General features: G+C 39.2%; 3 protein-coding genes across 4 annotated transcripts; all 3 read right to left on the bottom strand.

Moving 5' to 3' along the window:
- Positions 1-1,237: 1,237 nt before the first annotated feature.
- Positions 1,238-6,170, bottom strand: LOC146313275 (zona pellucida sperm-binding protein 4). Its single transcript, XM_084739458.1, has 11 exons — positions 6,013-6,170; positions 4,898-5,170; positions 4,689-4,813; positions 4,350-4,557; positions 4,142-4,264; positions 3,700-3,872; positions 3,042-3,139; positions 2,450-2,598; positions 1,877-2,054; positions 1,660-1,795; positions 1,238-1,375 (listed from the first exon to the last, which is right to left on the bottom strand). Exons 1-11 carry the CDS (start codon positions 6,137-6,139, stop codon positions 1,289-1,291), a joined length of 1,677 nt encoding a protein of 558 aa, XP_084595584.1. The 5' UTR covers positions 6,140-6,170; the 3' UTR covers positions 1,238-1,288.
- Positions 6,171-7,670: 1,500 nt separating this feature from the next.
- On the bottom strand, positions 7,671-14,215 carry dus3l (dihydrouridine synthase 3-like (S. cerevisiae)). 2 transcript variants are annotated; one of them, XM_084738899.1, is made up of 15 exons: positions 14,059-14,215; positions 13,012-13,282; positions 12,576-12,921; positions 12,013-12,077; positions 11,507-11,596; positions 10,910-10,951; positions 10,290-10,442; positions 10,038-10,154; positions 9,699-9,764; positions 9,395-9,505; positions 9,145-9,241; positions 8,893-8,968; positions 8,373-8,561; positions 8,034-8,162; positions 7,671-7,949 (listed from the first exon to the last, which is right to left on the bottom strand). In XM_084738899.1, the coding sequence occupies exons 1-15, from the start codon at positions 14,184-14,186 to the stop codon at positions 7,877-7,879; spliced, it is 1,953 nt and encodes a 650-aa protein (XP_084595025.1). In that variant the 5' UTR covers positions 14,187-14,215; the 3' UTR covers positions 7,671-7,876. The 2 variants fall into 2 exon arrangements, with proteins under 2 accessions (XP_084595025.1, XP_084595026.1); XM_084738900.1 differs by having other exon boundaries at positions 12,013-12,059.
- A 2,286-nt stretch (positions 14,216-16,501) lies between these two features.
- mterf1 (mitochondrial transcription termination factor 1) lies at positions 16,502-18,829 on the bottom strand. The gene is made up of 2 exons (XM_084738901.1): positions 18,761-18,829; positions 16,502-17,824 (listed from the first exon to the last, which is right to left on the bottom strand). The coding sequence occupies exon 2, from the start codon at positions 17,773-17,775 to the stop codon at positions 16,621-16,623; it is 1,155 nt and encodes a 384-aa protein (XP_084595027.1). The 5' UTR covers positions 17,776-17,824; positions 18,761-18,829; the 3' UTR covers positions 16,502-16,620.
- Positions 18,830-20,090: the final 1,261 nt, after the last annotated feature.

Here is a 20,090-nt window from a genome sequence, read left to right as displayed (position 1 = left end):
TCATTGCACAGGCCTGTTTAGTGACACTTTAGACAAAATAAAGTGCTTTGTGCATGCAGTTGACTGAAGATTCCATGTCCTTTGCACTGCTTTTAAACACATTCATGCCCAAAGAAAGAGAAAGGCAGTTCCTGTTTGTAGTGCTATAGTTTTGCTTTTAATTCTTGTTACAGACTTAGTGTCAGAGGCTTAACTTTCTCAGTCTCTATACAAATGCTCCAGCAGTTTTATAAGCAGTCCACTTCTCATTTTTACTCAACTCCCAATGTTTGTTTTCTCAGGACATGAGTCAGTGTTCCAACCCTGGTCCTCAGGGCCCACTGCCCTGCATGTTTTAGATGTTTCCCTGCTCCAACACACCTGATTCAAATGATCAGGTTGTTGTCAGGCTTCTGCAGAGGCTTGATGAGCTCATCATTTGAATCAGGTGTGTTGGAGCAGGGAAACAATACATGCAAGACGGTGGGCCCTGAGGACCAGGGTTGGGGAAACACTGTTGTACAGGACTTCAGTGGTCCACCCACTGTCTTATGAGGTCCTGTTTGCACCATTTACTCACAATTGTTTTCCTGCTCACCATAAAAGAAGTGCCCTTGTCCTGTACATTTCCCTATATAGCATAACACATCTTGATTCATAATCACCTCTACAAATTCTGATGAGTGCGTTCCTCCAGCATTAAAAGCTTTAGTCTTTTAAGCGATGAAGAATCACTAGCTTCCTTAAGTCTCTCCACAGCCTGAGCTGGCAGTTGCATGTTGAACATGACACTGCAAGTTTAGGTACAACTAGCTAAAATACAACAAATCCTACAATCAAAAAAGGTTGAAGTGTCTCACTGTGGTGTTAATTATTTCCATTAGCCCCTTTGCATGTTCATTCCGTTTAGTTTTCCCTTCATCCACAATACAGTGGAGAAAGTCTTCAGCTCAAACAGCAATGAAACTGTCCTTGAACCTATAATTGCAAAATGTTGATCTGTTCCTAAAACTGGGGATAAATACAAGTATGTAGTCAGAGCTGAGCTTGATTAAGGGACTATAAACCCAATTATGCAACCTTTGTTCACCACTTAAGCATGCCTCAAAGTTACCAAGGGAGTAACACTTCAAAAGATGACTCAGATCCCAGACCAGTTATGTTTCCCATCTACATATCACAGAAACCACCAAGACCCGTTACTGTATTTAAAATGTTTATTTTAGTCTTCAGCTGCCAATCCTCATGATGTCTAGAAACAAAGGAAACAGATTAGACATTAAAGATGATTGTGAAACACTTTGAAGGTTCAGAGACTCACCTTTCCATCAAAGCATCGCTCTTCACATGTCTTTTCTGCTGGCCTACAAACTTCTGTTGAGCACATGAAATAGATCTACAGGGGGAAGAAAGAGTCATTTGAGACAAGTTTGTTCATCCTTTAGTGACAGGTTGCCTCTACAAAATCTCCAGTGAAGGAGATTTATTTTACTTCTACAATTTAAATTGTTCTTTGCAATCATAACAGTAAGAGTCAGTCAACAGGTAAGGTTCAGTCCAAGTTAATATATCCTTTTTGCAAGTTAATATATCCTTTTTGCAGTCTTCATTTTAGTCTGCACCTGTTGCATACAGAACAGCTTAGATCATTTAGACCCCAATGGTTTTCTGAATACTCACCTCCTCATTTAGGTACTTGTTTGTCTTCTGATCCATAAACTGGAAGGCCTTGACCACAAATCGCCTCTGGTGGCGATTATTGGGAAGGTCACTGACTTGAAGGATGGACACCCCTTTATCATAAGGGTTGGCGCACCTGCAGAGACCAACATGACTCATGAGTTGACAGACAAGCTTAGGTTTTAAATGCATGTGTAGTGAGGTCAAACATGCTTACCCTTCATACACAAGCACCAGTGCGTTCTTTGCAGAGCGAGGGTAAGCTATACAGTAGTTGACGAGAACAACTGCGTCTGGTCTTGGAGAGAGCAGGTTCAGCTCGAGATGCACCAGCTTGCCAAGGAGCAGTCGCAAGGGCTGATGGTATGTGGGAAAGTAGCTTGAATATGTGTCATCTGTTGGAAGATGACGAGCAAAGTCATTAAAATTGACCAAATGTAACAATTTTAGTTAATTGCTTAGCCAACTGAAGTAAAGACTAATTCTTTCAAACTGAAAATATACAGGAAGTGACTTTGTCAAGATAAGGAGGCATTGTGCATATGTCTACATAATTGAGTCAACTACCTTCAAGCTCAGTGTTTTTTAATCTTGCTGACAAATGCCTCCATCTTCTAAAAATGCTAGAACCAGTAGTAAAAGATAACACTGAACAAGCAAAACCAATTGGAAATTAAAATACTCCACCTCTGTTCAGAAGTAGCTCTCAAATTGTAACCAATCTCAGCCCAGTAAGTTTCAAGACTGAACTTTTAATTTAGACTGGAAAAATAATGCACACAAAACCTACCCTTAGCGATTCTCAGCTGAACAGCATATAAGCCATTGCCGACGACTGATGATGGCAAGTTTGAAGGTGGGGTCTTGACCATGTAGCCAACACTGGCCAGAGATCGCTGAGCAGTGCCAGATTTGCTGTAGCGGCACTCGACCATAAACCTACAAAAGACAGCATTGCTTTCAAAGTGTCACCTACACATGCATGTAGTGTGAACATTAATATGCCAGTGTGCTGCAAGACCAGATTCAGTTACTAGGACAACTACAAAGTGCTGCACAAATTATGCATTGATGAGCTTTGAATAAAAGTTTGATATTTATTCTGCCATGACTACTTGATTTTCGAAGCACAAATTCAATTGCTAGATATAAAAATGCTAATGTTTTAAGATGCACAAATGCTTCAAAATTCAGAGTATTTAGTGATTAATTTTGACTCAGACCACCACATCAGCATTTTAAGCTCGTGTTAGGACCCTATTTGAGGAATCAAAACCCACAACTTCAAGATGAGGGAACCAGAGGTGTTAGGACTCACTCCTGCAGCTTAGGTCCATGATTGGCAGAGTTGTGCCAGCAGAAGTGCAGTTTAACCCACTAACCTGAGCGGGTCACCTCTTGTAATGATGCCATACTTGAGGTTCAGAGCTTGGACAATAGACTGCACTTCAGCCAAGTAGATCTTTGTCTCACCAACTTCCTGTCAAGACAAATGAAGCTTTTCATGCCTCAGGTCAAGTTATAACAGTACATTTACTGCCTGAGACCACTAGCATATTTGAAGTGCATTCTTAAATATTGTTAATGATTCATCTTTAGAGGAAAGCAGTGAGTGGTCTGTTTCAGAGTGATTGCTTAAAATGTCAGAATTACAAGACTCTGCATATAGTTACCAACATTAAAATCAGAAACCCAGTTGCAACATGTTGCTCAACTAAGACAACCAATACACTGGCATGTCAGGGTGTGAATCTTTCCTCAATGATAATTTTACACAAAAACTGAGTTTAATGGGCTTCAGCATTAAATTCTGTTTTCCCAGCTACTTAAGAAGCATCAGCACTCAGTGTAAGGTAAGTGTCCACAAGTCTTATTACTGGCTAAACACCTGTTCTATCCAGTTTTGGACCAGAATGAGATGCAACTTCTTAACGCCACAACCTGACATCACTTGACAAGGCCAAGTACCATTTTAGCTACAAGCACAACTTGTTAAAATTGCATGGAAACCAAATCATAAGATTTAAGGGAACAACTTACATAGGCACGAGTTCCACATTCGGAAACTTTGAACTTAAAGATGGCAACTTTGGTATTAACAATGACTGGTTTACAGTTTGGACTCCCGGGGATGACGAGCTTGGTGGGGTCCACAGGGATGGATGCAGAGTCGGGGCGGATGGCAAAAACAAAGTGTTTATCTGCAGTGCACTCTAAAAGAGGGGAAAATCGCACCAGAAAAAGCAATTCAAATACAAAGAAGATTCTCTTGAACAGGGAACAGAGCAAGAAAAAGACGCCAAGGCAGTTTTCTAGCAACATTGCTGTTGAGGGCTATATTTTCTGTCTTGTAAGTATATCCACCCATCTTACCCTTTCTACACGTTTTGTAGAACCATCTATGGCTCACTTTGCACTGTCACCTTGAATACATGGTTCCTGTTCAGATGTTTGCAAAAATCTCCTGAAACAGAAGCCTTACCATCCACTGGGTAGTAGCAGGCAGATTTAGAAGCGCACACACAACATCCCATCTTTTCACAGTCCGAGGATGATATTCCTGGCTGACCACAAGTCACCCTCTCCCCATCGGCTACAGCACAATCTGAAACAATTTAGAAGCAACCACACATGTTAAGTTGTTCAGAATTTCATATTTTGCTCATTTTCTGCATCAAGGTTGCACTCACTTTGTGCCTTTGACGGTGCTGTTGTTGCCGCCGTTGTTGTTGGCGGCATGGTGGTTGAGTCTGGGCACCTTACTGTGGTTTGGCCACCGGCACGAAGGAACTGGCTATGGTCCAACTTTCCAGTCCTCTCCTGCTCACAAGATGCAGCAGCAACTCGCGTCTCACCGAGCTCATCCTCATACAACAACTGCAGGCTGTAGCTGTTAATCTGCAATTTATGAATACGAGCTTTTGGGTGAAGACATCCAAGCAGAACTACATCGATTAAACACGATCCAGCTTAAGATTTTAAAAGATATGACAGAGCCAAAGCTGTGACTTCAGTTTCATTACACATACATGACAGGTGGCTACAAGTTTCACATTGCATCCAGCGAAGGGTACAGTTAATGTCTTCTCATAAGGGTCCACTTCATATTCACAAGATGCTTCAGCACTCATGACAGGAATCAGGCCCTCTGTGCCTGGTGGGGGAAAAAAAAAAAAAACATAATTAGCATGCATTCAGCAAAATTAAGACCATTTCAAATTAACGGACAAGTACATACCTAAACTTTTAACTTCACTTAATGGACCTTCTGGCAGAGTAACTATGAAGCCAACATCAGTGCAAACCACATCTAGCTCAGGAGAACTCTTGGTGCTGCCGGCCCAGGTCTTTGGCTGGACCTCAGATACCACCTGGAATCCATTGTATGCGCCGCTGTCCCAGAGACTTGGGTCAAAATCCGTTTCTACTTCAGTTCCATGGCTGGTAAAATCGTAAGAGTTGTCGTCATACACTTCATGATGCTCCTCTTCCTCGTGCTCAGTGTAGCCATCTGGAAGTAAGAGAAATGGTTGTTGCAGGTGAACGCAGTCAAAAAGCTTCAGCCATTTCCTTATGTGTAATATTTGTATCAAGTGTAAAATTTAACATTTTAGTGCCATAAGCCTTGAAAAACTTCCACATTGTACTACAGCTAGCCCAAACACATTTCCATCTGGCTCTGAAGAACTTGAGGAAACTAATTTTACATGTAGTAAACATCTATTAGAAACACTCCTCTAGTTGAGCATTTAACTTAAAACAAAATTAGATTAAAATGGTTTAAAAGCAGCTAATAGATAAAGGCAACAGAAAGGCTTTTTAAAGTGTCAATTCTTGTTTTACTTGCATGTTTGTTGATGCATCATGAATAAACTAGTTTGGTGAAAGTGTCACCCAGCATTTTACAGACACCAAAAAAAATATTAATTTAAGCCAGAATCAGAATTTATTTCTCAAATTACTCAAACCACTTGATTAGGGAAGTATTGGCAATTAATTTAAAATCATTGCAGCTCAACATGACCATTTCTAATTAATCTATATAGTGTCTCATGTCACCCTCTCCTTCAGTTTGCAAACATTAATGCAACAGGTCATGAGACCAAGTACTTAAGGCTGCAGCAGCTAAAACCCTTGTGTGTTTGAGCAAGTGTCTTTTATTCCTTCTTACTTGGAAAAGGATGAACTGTCACGTCTTCCTTCAAAAGTTACACATGGTCTGGTTTTAAAGAACAACTTTAGGGTATATACAGGCCCTGATTTACTGAGCTGGCGCCACAATAACAGGTGACAAGACATTTGAAACACACCTAAAAACGGTAAAGGAGTACTGTGTCATTCGCAGTGGTTTACCTGATGATGTAACACTCTGTTCTTGAACCCAAGGGACAAAATCAATATGTTCCATGTCCCAGGCTGAAACCTGCAGCAGAGTCCCAGTCAGGACCACCAGCAGCAACTCAACCCTGATCCCAGCCATGGATCCAAGTGAAAGGCCTTTCTGCAGACGCTGAAAGCCAGATAAAGACTGGGCCTCCTGCTGCAAATAGTGGTGTGAAGTGAACTGATTGATTGCACCTGGCGGCTGCTGATTGGCTCTTGCTGCTCAATTAAAGTTGCAGGTGTGTGAATGAAAACCGCCTGTTTGCTGCGAAGGAAAGGCCAAGAAAAGAAGAGAGGCTAATTTTTTAGTTATTCTAAAACAAATAAACTGACCAACATTTTATTATGTAACATTTTATCTTCCATCTTATTTTACATTAATCGTGGCATTTTCTGTTGTATGCTCTTTCTATGTCTATTTTCATTCTATACACTATTCTTAACTTTATCTTATTTTTTAAATATTATTACTATCAAGTTGGGTTTATTTTCCTTCTTATTTTACATTAATTTTATGGCATTTTATCCCTGTTTTATGGTCATGTGAACCGCCTATTGCATGTAATTTCTTTGAGTTGCATTTCTTTTGTGAAGTGTTATACAAATGAAATATTATGACTATTATTTACTGTTTTCTTTAACATCAATTTTGTTGGCAAAAATGTGGCAGTATAAAACACAAGTTAGAGTAATTTAAACTTTAAGTTGAATTTCGTTTAATATTGTGCAATTCAGTGTGTATTTTTCGATGCCACTGCCACAAAAAAAACAGTAGTTTTTACATAAAATTCAAATTCCATGACCAGAAAAGAAACAGGAACAGATGGCCTTTTACTTTTCACAGATCGTATAAATATTCAACAATACATACTTAAATACAGTCACTTAAAATAATCAGTTCCACCCAAATACCATCATCTTAACGTAACCAGTAAGTTTGTAATTCTCTCATATTTTGTCCCTAAATTTTTCAGCATTTTAAATCATTGTCCAGGGAATTCCACAGTTTCACTCCATATACTGAAATACTGCCTCAGTGCTGTACATACATATGGACCATGGAAATCTACAGGCACCAAATGTGTCCAAATACATTTCTGGACAGTTTTACAACACATGAAACATAAATCTGTGCTCAGCTATAACTGGAAAGTATTTTCCAGAATTAACTGTGAGTAATAAAGAAAAAAAATACCTTTCTACATCTCTAACTTTTCACTAAGCATGTTAGAATTTAGCTAATAACAGCATGGATATTACTTTTTACATTTAGTCAACACTGGGTTTTCCTTCAGGTGCTGCATCATATTATAAAGTGTCCTCCTCATGTACTGTATGTAAATTTCGTTACATTAAAATAGATTAAATGTACATTAAAATAGAATCATTGTGTTGCTATACATTTCAGACTTGAACCTAATAAACCGGTGACTCAAAGTGTATGGGGTGTCATTAACAGTGTATTTATTTCCACTGAATTTCAACATAAAATTAAACTCAACTATCTTTTTCTTCCAGTTTCCATACTAGAAGCTAAATATCCATTTAATTTCAGTTTATGAAGTTAATCCATAACGATAAATCAGAACTTTTCTCTTTAACCAGTAGAATTATATAAAAGACAGACATTTCTTAGTGTGGCAAAAGAATTTATTGTATATAATTAAAGTACACAAACACAGATGTATTCCACTGCTGCACCACAGGTCAAATAAACAAACTATTCGATACCCTTCGTCATTTAAAACAACAGATTTTCTCTCTTATATCTCTGTTCTCTAGAGCCAATAAAAAAAACAACAAAAAGCCTGGATGCTTTTTAGCAACGAGAAATTCACTTGTAGGAGTTGGCTTTATGTTTGGGCATAAAGTTGAAATTCTTCGGTACAGGTCCAAGTAGCATTTCACTGGAAAAAGATAAAAAGAATAGAGGTTATAATCAGTAAATTAATGCATACATTTAAGAGTTAAGCTTGGTGTCTCAGACTCACCTAATTCTGACCCAGTCACCGACGTTTTGACTCGCCATCAGCGACTCCAGGTAGTTTCTGCCCATGTAGTACGGAGGTCGCTCGTTGATCTTCTGAGGCACTCGCTCCAACAGGCCCACTGGAATATACCTGACAGACAGAGATAGGCGGGAAACAGAAATGATAGCCAAACACTGTGAGATGACACCAGAACTATCAGTCAGTTTGCTATTAAAAGACTGTAATACTACCACAATGTTCATATGGAGTCTGTTTCTGTATCAAGTGACAAGCAGCGATGAATATGGCTGGTTCACATGAGAAGAAATACAATATACTGAAGAGCACGTCACTGCCGACCTGCACATGAAGGAGAGCCACTCCAGCATGAAGTTGCGGGTCTTCTCCACGCCGCGGGTGTCGGAGCCCCAGTGCTCCAGACCAAAGTTGGTGAAATCCCTGAGGACGTCCAGTCGCTCGCTGGACGAGATGTCCCAGTGTCTGCTCTCCTTTATTTCGGTGAAGATCCAGGGCTTAATGAGAGCACCTCTGAAGACAGCCAAACACGAGAAAAATCAAGCATGCAGCGCTGCATGGCAGAAACAGCTTAAGGGCTGAAACTGACTCCCACTTTGCTAAACTTATGCATGAGTTTAAAAAAAAATAAAAGTGACCATTTGTTGCAAAGAGTTAAATTCATGGCTGAACTGCAGGCACACCAGTGGAGGCTGAAGAGTGGCAAAATGTATGAGAATATATGACAGACATAAGACATTTCTTAAGGCATCCTGAAGATTAAGGGTTAAGAGTAGACCATGTAATAACTTGACATATTAAATATTTTGTCTATACTGTGTGTAATCATTTAAGTGGCACCAACCTTGCAATCATAATACCAGAAACCCCAGTCTCTCTTGCTTTCATGGCGTCCTCATAGGACAGAATGTCTCCATTACCTGGGACAAAAAACACAGATTATCTTAGATCACCTTATCACCAGCAGCCTTTGCATGATTTCACAACCTTGAGATTTCTAATTTGTATAAAAGGAAATTTTCTTCCATGTTAAAATATGTTACATCCTGTCCTGTTCTGCACTATTTGCAGCTGCAGCCTTTGCACATCCACGTACCAAAAAGTGGGACAGGACTGGCCAGTTTAGAGCAGGTGTTGATGTAGTCCCAGTCAGCTAACTTCGTGTAGCGCTGCTCTCTGGATCGGCCGTGCAACTGCACGAAAACAACAGCATCAGAGGTGCGTCATCATATTTGTGTGATGCTTACATCACATCTCATTTGTTTAAGAACGACCACACGGAAAAAGAGAGGAAAGCAGATCATGTGTGGCTGATTTATTACTGGTTTTTCTACCACGACACTCACTGTGACCATTGAGACTCCCCATTTCTTCATCTCAGGGATGAGCTTGTGTGCTATGTTGTTCTTCTCCTGGACACCAGTGCGGATCTTGACTGTCAAAGGGACATCAAGGACCTTCAAGCAGAAAAAGTCATGTTTTCATTCAGCCTTAATAGTCACTGTACATGTAATCCACGCCAAAAAAGGAGACTGTTTTCGTGGTACAGTTGCACTCTTTATTTGTTTTGAATCAATACTTGTTGTATTTCCAGCACACTGAAAAACATAGCTATAATGCTTTACATCATGTAAAAAGATCCAAACTTACATAGTTCATTCCCTTGATTATCTCTTCAAACTTTCTGTTGCGTGTCATCAAGCCACAGCCGCCACCCTGATGAGGCAAAGCAAACAAACACCATCTGTCTGAGAGCGTCATATTGATGTTTAATATTTCCTGCAAAGTCTCGACATCTGTGCTTTATACGGTCAATCATAAAAGACAAAAGTCTGTCTGACTGTAAAACTCTTACACCTCATTGTACCATGTTAGGCCTTGCCATGTTTTGTGCACTGATTCTGTCTCAACCGCTGTTGAAAAACAGATTTATTGTCTGTGATGTGACAATGTTGATTTTGGGACAACTTGGTTTCAGAGGGAGTTTACCTTCTTGTAGACGAGGTCAATGGGACATCCGGAGTTGATGTCCACAAAGTCAACTTCAGTGTTGTTGTTGATGAGCTCTGCACACCTCGTCATGGTGTCGGGGAAGCAGCCCTCCACCTGGAGACACAGCGTGGACTTCAGAACTGAAGAAATCTTCTCTCACATAATAAATGCTCTTTACAGAAAAATAAACACTGTGTTTGTGACAACAACATGAACATAGTCAGTCTCAATAATCTACGAGGACATCACCTGGACGCCAAAGATGTCTTCACTTTCGTGCCGCTTCAGGAGCGCCCACTCTGACTGCTGCCCCTGCAGCAGGTTTGTGCACATGGCCATCTCCCCACAGGTGATGTCTGCTCCAAAGCGCTTGCAGACACGACGGAAAGGCAGATTTCCACACTGAGGAAACAGAAGGAATCATCAGCCGTCTTTCCATCTAATTGTCAAGCAAATTCAAAGCAAACATTTGCAAGTTTCTATGAGAGAAAAAGAGAGGTTTGCACGATTTTCAAGCGGGCAAGTTGTAATTATTCTTTAATGCCAGCTCTATTCATGACAGCAGATTCAACCTCTTTGTCATCGTCTTCTTCTCTTGGAGTGGAAACAGCTGATCAGTCATGTGAGTTAAATTTTCCCAACATCAGAACATATTCAGAAGAACTGAGCATGTTAACTTTTTGAAAAAGGCAAAATCCACCTAAAGCAAGCATTGGTTTTTCCGCAAAACTGTCATATATGGAAATGTTGATATGATGGAAACACTGCTATTAATGAGGCAAAACCCTACTTATGGGTCAGCATTCAATTTAATTTGGTATATTAGTGGCGTATTACTTCAGCACTCATTTCAGTCAGGAAATACTCACAGTGGTTAGAGGAGCGAGGTAGAGCTTGTCTTTAAAGTCCACCTTGAACACAGAGACAAAGAAAATACACCCTTAGACATTAACCCACAATACCAGAGCAGAAATTTTATTTGTGCAGATATCCTCTTAAAGCTACTACAAGGAGTTTTTAACTGGTTATTATACCTTATGACCCTTCATGACCTACATAAACAAACGAGGCCATTAGTCTACCACCACATCAATTCTCCCAGAAATCAGTTGAAACAAGCCTGTGCTTATATTTCCCCTGGCAGAGTTACAATAAGTAGTGCGTTAGCCAGTTAAAATAAATCAATGGGAGATTTTTATTTACGTATTGAGGTTATATTTTTTGGTTGCAGCAGTGGAGATGCTACTCATTTTGTCCACAGGGGCCCTCAAAGTAGCAAAATATTTAAGTTTCTTGTAGTAGCTTTAAATTCTTATCAGTATCAGCTGTTTTTTTTATTATTTTGTACATTTGTATTGCAAGAAAATAGATTACATAATATACCTTGTGCTGTTTAAAATTAATTAGTCACCAAACAACTTTAGGAAAATATTATTTTGGGGGAAAGACAGTTGGTTGAGATGTACCTGTTTCTTTTCACATGGACGCAACTTGATGACATCCGCATCGGTCAGTGGACCGACAGTCTTCACTGGAGGCGGCTTATCTGGGCTGGCCTGCAACAGATCACAAAAATACTAGTAAAATAAATACTTTTCACTTTTCGATCCCCCCAGCCCCAGCCCAAACACCCAAAGCAAAGACTCTGTAATCAAATAATCGAACAAGAGACAAATACAGCTGTTTGTCCATGAACAATAAACCTTAAAGAAGAAGAAGAAGAGAGAAAACCTGCCAGCTTCTATGAGAGAAAAATTCTTTTTTTTATTTATTTATTCTTTTATGCCGTCTTCTTCTCTCAGTGCAGAAACAGCTGATCAGTCATGTGAACTAAATGTTTGCCGTGTCAGAACTTATTTGGAAGAGGCGTTTCCATCTCACTTTAAGTTCCTTAACTCTTTTTCAAAAAACACTTCAAGCAAGTGTCAAACTTTTACATGTAAGAGGAAGTGCACTGAGTGGAGGTTTGTACCTGTGTTTCTGCTTCAGTAGACGCATCCTGCTCCCCTCCTGTTGGACCTGCAGCACAAGCATCACCTGCGTGTGTCGAAAAACCTGAATTATACAACTTAATTTAAATCTATTCACATTTTGCTCAAATATACTTTAATTAAATATGTCTTAATATACAAAACATTTGGGAAATGAACATAAAACATGTTTTAATGAGCAGCGACACCATGCAGCTAAGGAGCTTTTAAATCAAGGATAGAAGATTGATACAGGCTGTCATTCAACACCTGTTCAACATGAGAAGAAGATGGCAGACATGCTGCTGAACTAAAATAGGGTGAGCTGATTAAATGAAAGCTCCAATAAGTGCCACTTCAGAGACACTTCCTTTTTACAGCTGATTACTGCACTTCTGTCAGTGTCGGTTTAATTTAAAACCACTTAACAAACTCATTAGAAGACAACGACTGACAGGAAAGGAGCAGGAAAACTGGCAGGATGCAAACTGTGAGCTTCACATCTGCACTGCCATGTGTGTTTTTATTCTACTAAATATATCTAAAACCTCTTCATTCCTCTTACCGTTCCCTTGCTGTTCTTTTTTGTTGTTCGAAAGTGTCTTGAGGTACTCCGCTGACTTCTTGAAGGACACCGAACGCTTCCTCAGGCGATTCTGAAGGTCTTTAGTCAGGCTGTTCCTCACCATGCTCCTGCCCTCATACTTCTTCATCAGTTCTGCGTTCTCCATGGTTTTGAAGTCGGGTGTAGTGTGCGCCTTGGCGAAGCGACAGGTGAGACCGTAAGTACACTTTCCGAATGTGTCGTAGAGGTAGCAGCGTTCCCCGATGTCAGCGGGCTTATTGGCCAAGTACCGTGCAACATCGTGCTCAAAGTTGCATTTGTCTCCAAAGTGGCATTCCCTATTGTCCTGCATGAATGAGAAGAGTCATGACAGTAACTATCATGATGGGAAAATAATGCACGTAGTATCTGTGAATGGTCTGTTACATTTTAATACCTGAATGACTGAGAGACAGAGTCGTTTCTCATCATAGGTGGTCGGTTTCATATGTGGCCTTGACTTATTCTGTCCGCGGAGTCGTTTACCGTCTTGTTTTCCCGCTTTATTTCCCTCCTCAGGATCCAGTTTGAGCTTTTTGGCATCAGGTTCCACCACAGACGTCTCATTTGTCTCCTCAACTTTGTCATTTTCACCGGCCTTTTCTCCTTTAGGGCCCTGCCACTCGGAGTCTACAAATCCATGAAACTTTTCTTTGGTTGTTAGGAACCTGCAAATTTAAGAAGAAAGGGAAATCATGAAGAACAAATGGACAAAATAATACCTGAGTCCAGTGTGTAATGAAAGTCAACAGTCAACCGTCTTACAGACCTGTGATTTGCTAAAGTCTCCTGTCACAGGCTAGATTTTCTAAAGCCTGAAACCAGAGCCAAGAGGAGGAGGAGAAGTCTAGTTTTCTCTCAGATCACTCAAATTACATCATGCTTAAATATTATTAACGAACCTTTGCCAAATGACACAATAAATAACCTGCCTTCCTCAGCTTTCACTGCTAAAATCACATTAGTGGCCTCTGAATACTGGTGCAAGAGCTAAATCCATGCTCTGTTTAAGAAGTCAACTGTGTTCACTATAGCTGCAGAGACTTTTTGCTGACCATGTCGTTCTGATGGCTCCATCGCACAAAGAAGTGTGCAGTGTGAAGCGGTTACTGGGGGAAGGGGGAGTTGCAAGAGGCAGACTGGTGTGGTGTCAGCATTACAATGGACTGTCATAACAACAGGACTGAAGGACAAGACATGATGCGGTGAAGGGACTCGCACAACTTCACATTATTCTAAAACTCACAGAGAAAGGAAAAAGTCTGAGGATCCTGATCAGGACGACTCTGATGAAGACCAAAAGCCAAAACACTTCAGTTCTTTATCTGCAAGTTGCTGGAGTTTTTGAATTGTTCACACAGGAGAGAATGGTTCAACGGTGCCACAAACACACGAGAACACAGTTTCATGCATTCTTGTGTTCCACAGATGGCTAATTACTTACTCTGATTTGATGGCAGCTACACCCTTTACAGCTACATCTGTCCTCCGTTCAACGGTTTCCTCTGGCACCTTTTCCATCACACCTTCACAGGCCTTCTCAGATTCTTTTTCTGAAACATGGCGATACATTAGCCGATCACTTTGAATCCTGCAAACGTGCAGCTTTTGGGGGTGGAGGGCTAAAGGGTTAGCAATACATAAAAAACTTTCCAGTCATGTGATGAAAAAAACATTTAACAGAAAGGGAAAACAAAGAAACAAGTGTACATAACAATATTTATCATAATATCAAAAAAAAAAAAAAATGAGGACTTCAAAAAATGCGCTTAATTAAAAAATAAATCTGATGCGGATAGTATTTTTCGATCGTGTAAAACCTCTCTACAGTAGTGAGCTATGACTTAAGCATGAGCAAAAAAAAAAAATGGCATGAACCGTCTTTAGCAAATAATGTTTGAATGTATGTGCAATTGCAAAACATAAACAATGCAGCAGTCAGTAGCAGTCCTTTCATAACATAGAATAAAAATAACGAAATATAATTATTAACCATGTAATACTACAGCAGATAATGTCACAATACATAATTTTTTTTTTATTGATATCGTGATATTCAATATATTGTTACACCCCTAGTACAGACATATATACAAATATACTTGTACTAAAGGTGGAATCAATGAATTTTAACTTCTTCTTATAAAATAAATACCCAAAGCGACTAATCGATAGTCTAAATATTTGGCAGTTCGTTTAATGTATAACAAATAATTGATTAATCAGTGCAGCATTAAACCTAACCTATTGCTATGGCTATGACTGAAAACAATAAACGAAGAAAAGGTCAAATAAAATATAAGAAAGCGCACAGTGCACCAGCTATAAACTGATTATAAGAGTATACATTAAAGTACAGCATCAAATTGTAGTGATGCTTAACATCAAATGATGACTAGATGATTATATTCAGGTCCTGAGCTGCAAGTTTGTCTTACAAACCATGAAAAACTCTGTACTGCATGTTTAACTCATCTTCATACAAGTTGACTTAACGTCAGCTGTAGGTTAGCTACTAAATTTAACATCCATATAAACTGCCAGTCGGATTAAAGCGGATTAAATTAGCTCAAATTTGAGTCACTTACCTTATTACTTTTAAAGCTGTCAAAGTAAACATCTACTGTTGCATGCTGTGCTCGAACAGTGAGATTAACTAAAGATACTGATCCTGCTAACAAGCTAACAGCTAACGGCTGTTAGCAGCTACTGGCTCGCTAACACATTAACGCTAACTTACAGCGATTAAAAGTCTCGTCAAGAGTGAAAACTAAACCAATACAGGTAACTTTGATTATACTTCTGTTCCCCTAACATGCACAACAACAATCCAACAGCATGAGGAAGCGGGTGTGCAGCAGTTCAGCGAGGTCCGTCCTGTACTGACCGACGAAACATTGGTTCCGGATAGTTGGGTGTCTTCAGATTAAACTGTTTAATGTTTGTAGACCGGATCAGATCATTGATCAGATTTCATTACTCTTTGTATATATGTTTGATAAACATGTTGAAACAACTTGAGATACTAGTTTTTACGATGGCAAAAAACCCCACCAATAATACTTTTTTCAATTATTTTTATTTTTTTTATTTTTAAAAGAAACTTTTTGGATCTCACGTTTATTTTTATTTCAGGACTGCATGGTTACATGAATACCAACAGCTTTCCAATGTGACTTATTATGGCAGAGTACAGGGCCATGCATGAGGTGGAAAAATGAGAAGACAAAAATTTATTTTGCATTTTGAGTCAAAATAAATGAAGAAGTCAAAATCAGGCATAAGGAAAAAATAAATCAGAGGAGGATGATATTTTTTATTTTGCAGTATGAGAATAAAGTGGACATGTCAACTTCCCAAAATGCAAATAAAAAAAGAAAAATCATCTTACTCGTCATTGACCACGAAAAATAATTTCACATTAAGGGGAAGGGATTTTTTAACAGATGCCAGAATTACAAAAATAACCTTCTTGTCAATAAATACCTAGATATTAAAGCTGAGATTAGTCAATTAATCGATTAGGTGATCACCAGAAAATTAAGCAGCAATTGTCTTGATAAATGGTTAATTGTTTATGTGTTACATGCCACAAATGTCATAGTTCCAGCTTCTCAGGTATTCTCAAATATCTTTTTTTGTTTTTGGTTCACTTGTTGGACAAAACAAGCAATTTGAAGGCACAACTTGGGGGAGAGGAAATTGTGTTTTTTCACTGTTTTCTGACATTTTTGACACTTAATGATTAAAGGCACAGGAAGCAAAACCATAGAGAGTTGATTGTTGAATTTGAATTACATTATGCTTCAAGGTTATGAAGCATTTGTCCAGTGCATCAAAAACAAACTGTGTGCCCCGTCTTTAAACAAGAAAAACATTCCAGCCCTTCCAGATACATTTCAATATTACAAAAGAGACACCAGATAAGTCAGAAATCATATTCTGGTTACTACACGAATAAATAAACTCTTTAAACAACACATCCAACATTATAATACAGTTACATTCAGTCATCTGATGTGGCAGAAAGTTTTTCCATCTTTGCCACAAACCGCTTTTTGCTCAAGTCCATCACACCAATGCCGTTCTTCTGGAAGTCGTATCCAACTTTCTTCAGCTCCTCCAGTCGTCCTGTAATGTTCATTATGCTGTATTCTAAAACCTTTGGCTTCTCCACTATCTGCTTGATTGTTATTCCTCCCTTTAGTAGACAGTCCAGTTTAGAGCTCAGCGTGTCCGGCCCAATGTACAAAACCATTGGATATCTCGTGATCAGTTTTTTCAAGTCAGCTTTCCGACAGCCGAGTGAAATCATTTTCTCCTGGAGATTATTAAAATTCTTCTTCAGATATTCATTGGAAAGGTCCAGAATTTCTGCCCCGGGGCCTTGAAGAAGAGCGAGCAGCTCTGAATCGCTCAGTTTCAGAGAAGCTCTCAGAATATCGATGTTTGTCTTGACTCTCTTTGTGCTTCGGATGAGAATATAAAGGTTTCTGGATATGACGGCTTTAGCAAACTGCTCTGTATTTATCCCGCCGAGTTCGGCACAGGTGTCCTCCAGAAACTCCACCATCTGCCTGTTGAGCTCAAAACTGTTGGAGAACGTCCGCGGCGCCGTCGTCAGCAGCCGATGGAGGTCTTTGGTGCTCAGACCCAGCGAGATCAGAAAAGTGATGTTCTTCTCCAGGTTCTCGTTATCACTAGACCGGAAAAAAGACTCGGGTGAGCGATCCAGAATGGTCACAATTTCTTCATCGGTCTTGAAGATGTTTCTCCACAGCTCCCAGCGCTGGTCCAAGTGTTCGATCGAGCGGGTGATGGCGCGAGGATAACGGGATATGATGCTGGCGATGACTTTGCGGCTGGCACCTTTGCCTTTCAGGAACTGAGCGAGGCCTTGCTCATTAGTTAAGGCTTTACGAAGCACCCCGGGCTGACGCTTGCGTGCCGAATTCACATCAACTCCCATGAGGTTTAGGTTCTCCAGCAGAGATTCATTCTCTGGGTTCACTGGTGGCTTTGGCTCAGTACTCTTAGGAGTAGAACTGCAAAGCCTCCTGGGATGGCAGGTTGTTGCCAGCTGTATTGGAATGAGCCCAAAGATGCGCTGCATCAATGGATGGAGGCCGAGCAGGGCCCTCAATCCAGAGACTGCTGCCATTGTTAATGAGGATGACTACACCGATACATCCCTGCAAGTGTCAGTGGACCTAAAAGAAGAAAATAAACATGGCTCATTTAGCTGAGTAATAACAGAGAGACAACTCAATGTTGAGGTATGTGGTCAAAATATTGTGATATTGGAGTTTGTCTGCCTCGTCTAGTGATAATATAGGAGCTGCTTCCATCCCTTGGAGTACATGAGCTGTCAGTCACAACCTACATGATCAATAATTATTGATATCAACTGATATGAAACTTCAGTTTTTCAGCTATATCACCGCAGCTTTTGTTACATATTGTATTCAGTCATGATGCACTAACAAGTCTGCAACATTTTAATGTTGTAACTGGTCAGGTTGGAGCCAATTTTAAATACTAACAACGCATCATATTTTATTTTTTTGATCAGATTTTGTGTGTAAAGTCTGACTCTGCAGGGTAACTCATGACTACAGCTGTCAGATAATATAATTGTGTATGAATGAATGAATATTTTATTCTTGAGTCTGAGTCAATATATAGTGGTAATATAGCACATCTCAACTGAACTTGGAAATAATGGTTCTCAAGTCCTCACTCTTCTAATACATCAAATATTTTTGCTAAGTGAAAAAAGAGTGAGTTAAGTGAAGTACTTGATGCAACACTTAAGTTAATCTTACCACTACTGCAGTGTTCATATGAAACTGAAAGTAATATTTGTTTTAATAATGGTTCTGTCATACAGACCAACTATCAGCTCTTAAATTTATGTTAACTGAGAGAAAAACGGGTAGTATGTTTAACTTGAAATAGGACGACAGTGCTCTTACTCTGATACTCTTATTTACAAGCTAACATGTAGCTATATTAAATCAATGTGAAATCGGTCGGTAGGTCGCAGTAAAGTTATCCTGTCGTGAAACCGTCACAGCTTAAATCACGTATAATTTATTATCAGTGTCTCAACTCTTGTTCTTTTTGTAATTAAATAAAATACATACCGTTTAGTTTCTCTCTGTTCAGCGACTACTACTTACATCCTGTGAGGTTTTAACAAAAACTCGAAGAACTCTCGCGAGATTTGTCTGACAAGCTCCCCCAACCGGAAGAATAACGCTAATTAGCGCCATCTAGCGTATAGGAGTTATAATGACGTCTCTGTCCATGTTCGACCACTAGATAGAGCTAAAGGGCTTTCATTTGAGGGTTACAAGTTTCTATTCATCACAGAGCAGTACTTCTACTTCTTCTACTACTGGGTAGACAAAAATTACAGTAAATATACAATCAGACACAATTACAAATAGTGACGTAATTATCCGAAATTCCACCATTGTTTTTTTTTTAAGTAACCACTACATAGATGCTTTATTTATGTATTTTTATCCCTGTCATTTTATTAACTTTTACCATTTTTGATACATTTTATTTACATTTTATTTACACTGCAAGGTGTAGTTCTGGTAAAGATACAAAATCCCTTTTTACTGTTTTATTTTAATTTAATTTAATTTATCTGCCAAAAGATTAAAATATACCGATATGTATCATTCTGTGTACAATTTTAACTCTTGTTTGGGTGATTAACCCCTCCAGAATTCACAGAAACAATACAAAAGGCATGATCTCTGTGTTCTCAATGGAGAAGACTTTGCTATTTTACTCATAATGTCAGAAATAAGTATTCAGTCACTTACAAAGTCTTTAGAGTGTAATATTACCATTCCATTCCTAGATATAGGGACGGCACCTGCATACCAATTATTCAGGAAAGCACAAATATTGCAAAAGAAACAGATACTTCTTCTATCTGAATATTGCTCATTGTTACTCGAAATAAGTCCATAATTACCACTGCATAGTTTAAAAACACTGTATCTACTTCAGTCAAGTACTGATATACTGTCATCCCTTCAACTTAAGGATAATTTTACAGTTTTTACTTGTATATCTTATTTTTCAATGTCGCCCACTTAAAGGGGAGGGGATGGTGCTCCTCAGACACTTGATAAAACTCAGTTAAGCTAGAAATGAAAAAAAGAAAGAGCTTGATGAAAAGTACAGCATGAGGGTGTGGAAATATATTACATAATTAATTATATGCTGATTTTAAATCACTGTCATGCTTTGTGGGCACAACAATTGCATTGCCAATGAATAATGGGTTAGAAAATAAAACATTTGCACAATTTAACATGGCTTCTGCTGTTGATCTTTTCAGTATAATTATAAAAATACTTGTTGTTGGGTGTATTAGTGTGTTACAGGCATGAATAGTTAATTAATGTCAGACATACAGCTGATGTTCTTGATGCCCCTGAGGAACAAGAG

This window comes from Lutjanus erythropterus, chromosome 16 (assembly GCF_056507025.1).
Source record: "Lutjanus erythropterus isolate fLutEry1 chromosome 16, fLutEry1.hap2, whole genome shotgun sequence".
Classification (NCBI taxonomy): Eukaryota; Metazoa; Chordata; class Actinopteri; order Lutjaniformes; family Lutjanidae; genus Lutjanus; species Lutjanus erythropterus.
The sequence above is the reverse complement of the archived record's forward strand: the minus strand, read 5'-3'. Positions and strand labels throughout refer to the sequence as shown.

Bases quoted from the DNA above. Each gene is read 5' to 3' on its own strand.
- LOC146313275 (XM_084739458.1), bottom strand. From the start codon at position 6,139: ATGGCTGGGATCAGGGTTGAGTTGCTGCTGGTGGTCCTGACTGGGACT. The intron at 4,814-4,897 runs GTATGTACTTGT...TTCCCCCACCAG, and splicing joins AAGTGAAGTTAAAAGTTTAG to GCACAGAGGGCCTGATTCCT. The intron at 1,796-1,876 runs GTAAGCATGTTT...TGGTCTCTGCAG, and splicing joins CTGGTGCTTGTGTATGAAGG to GTGCGCCAACCCTTATGATA.
- dus3l (XM_084738899.1), bottom strand. From the start codon at position 14,186: ATGTATCGCCATGTTTCAGAAAAAGAATCTGAGAAGGCCTGTGAAGGT. The intron at 12,922-13,011 runs GTATTAAAATGT...TCATTCATGCAG, and splicing joins TCTGTCTCTCAGTCATTCAG to GACAATAGGGAATGCCACTT. The intron at 7,950-8,033 runs GTGAGTCTGAGA...ATCTTTTTCCAG, and splicing joins GGTGACTGGGTCAGAATTAG to TGAAATGCTACTTGGACCTG.
- mterf1 (XM_084738901.1), bottom strand. From the start codon at position 17,775: ATGGCAGCAGTCTCTGGATTGAGGGCCCTGCTCGGCCTCCATCCATTG.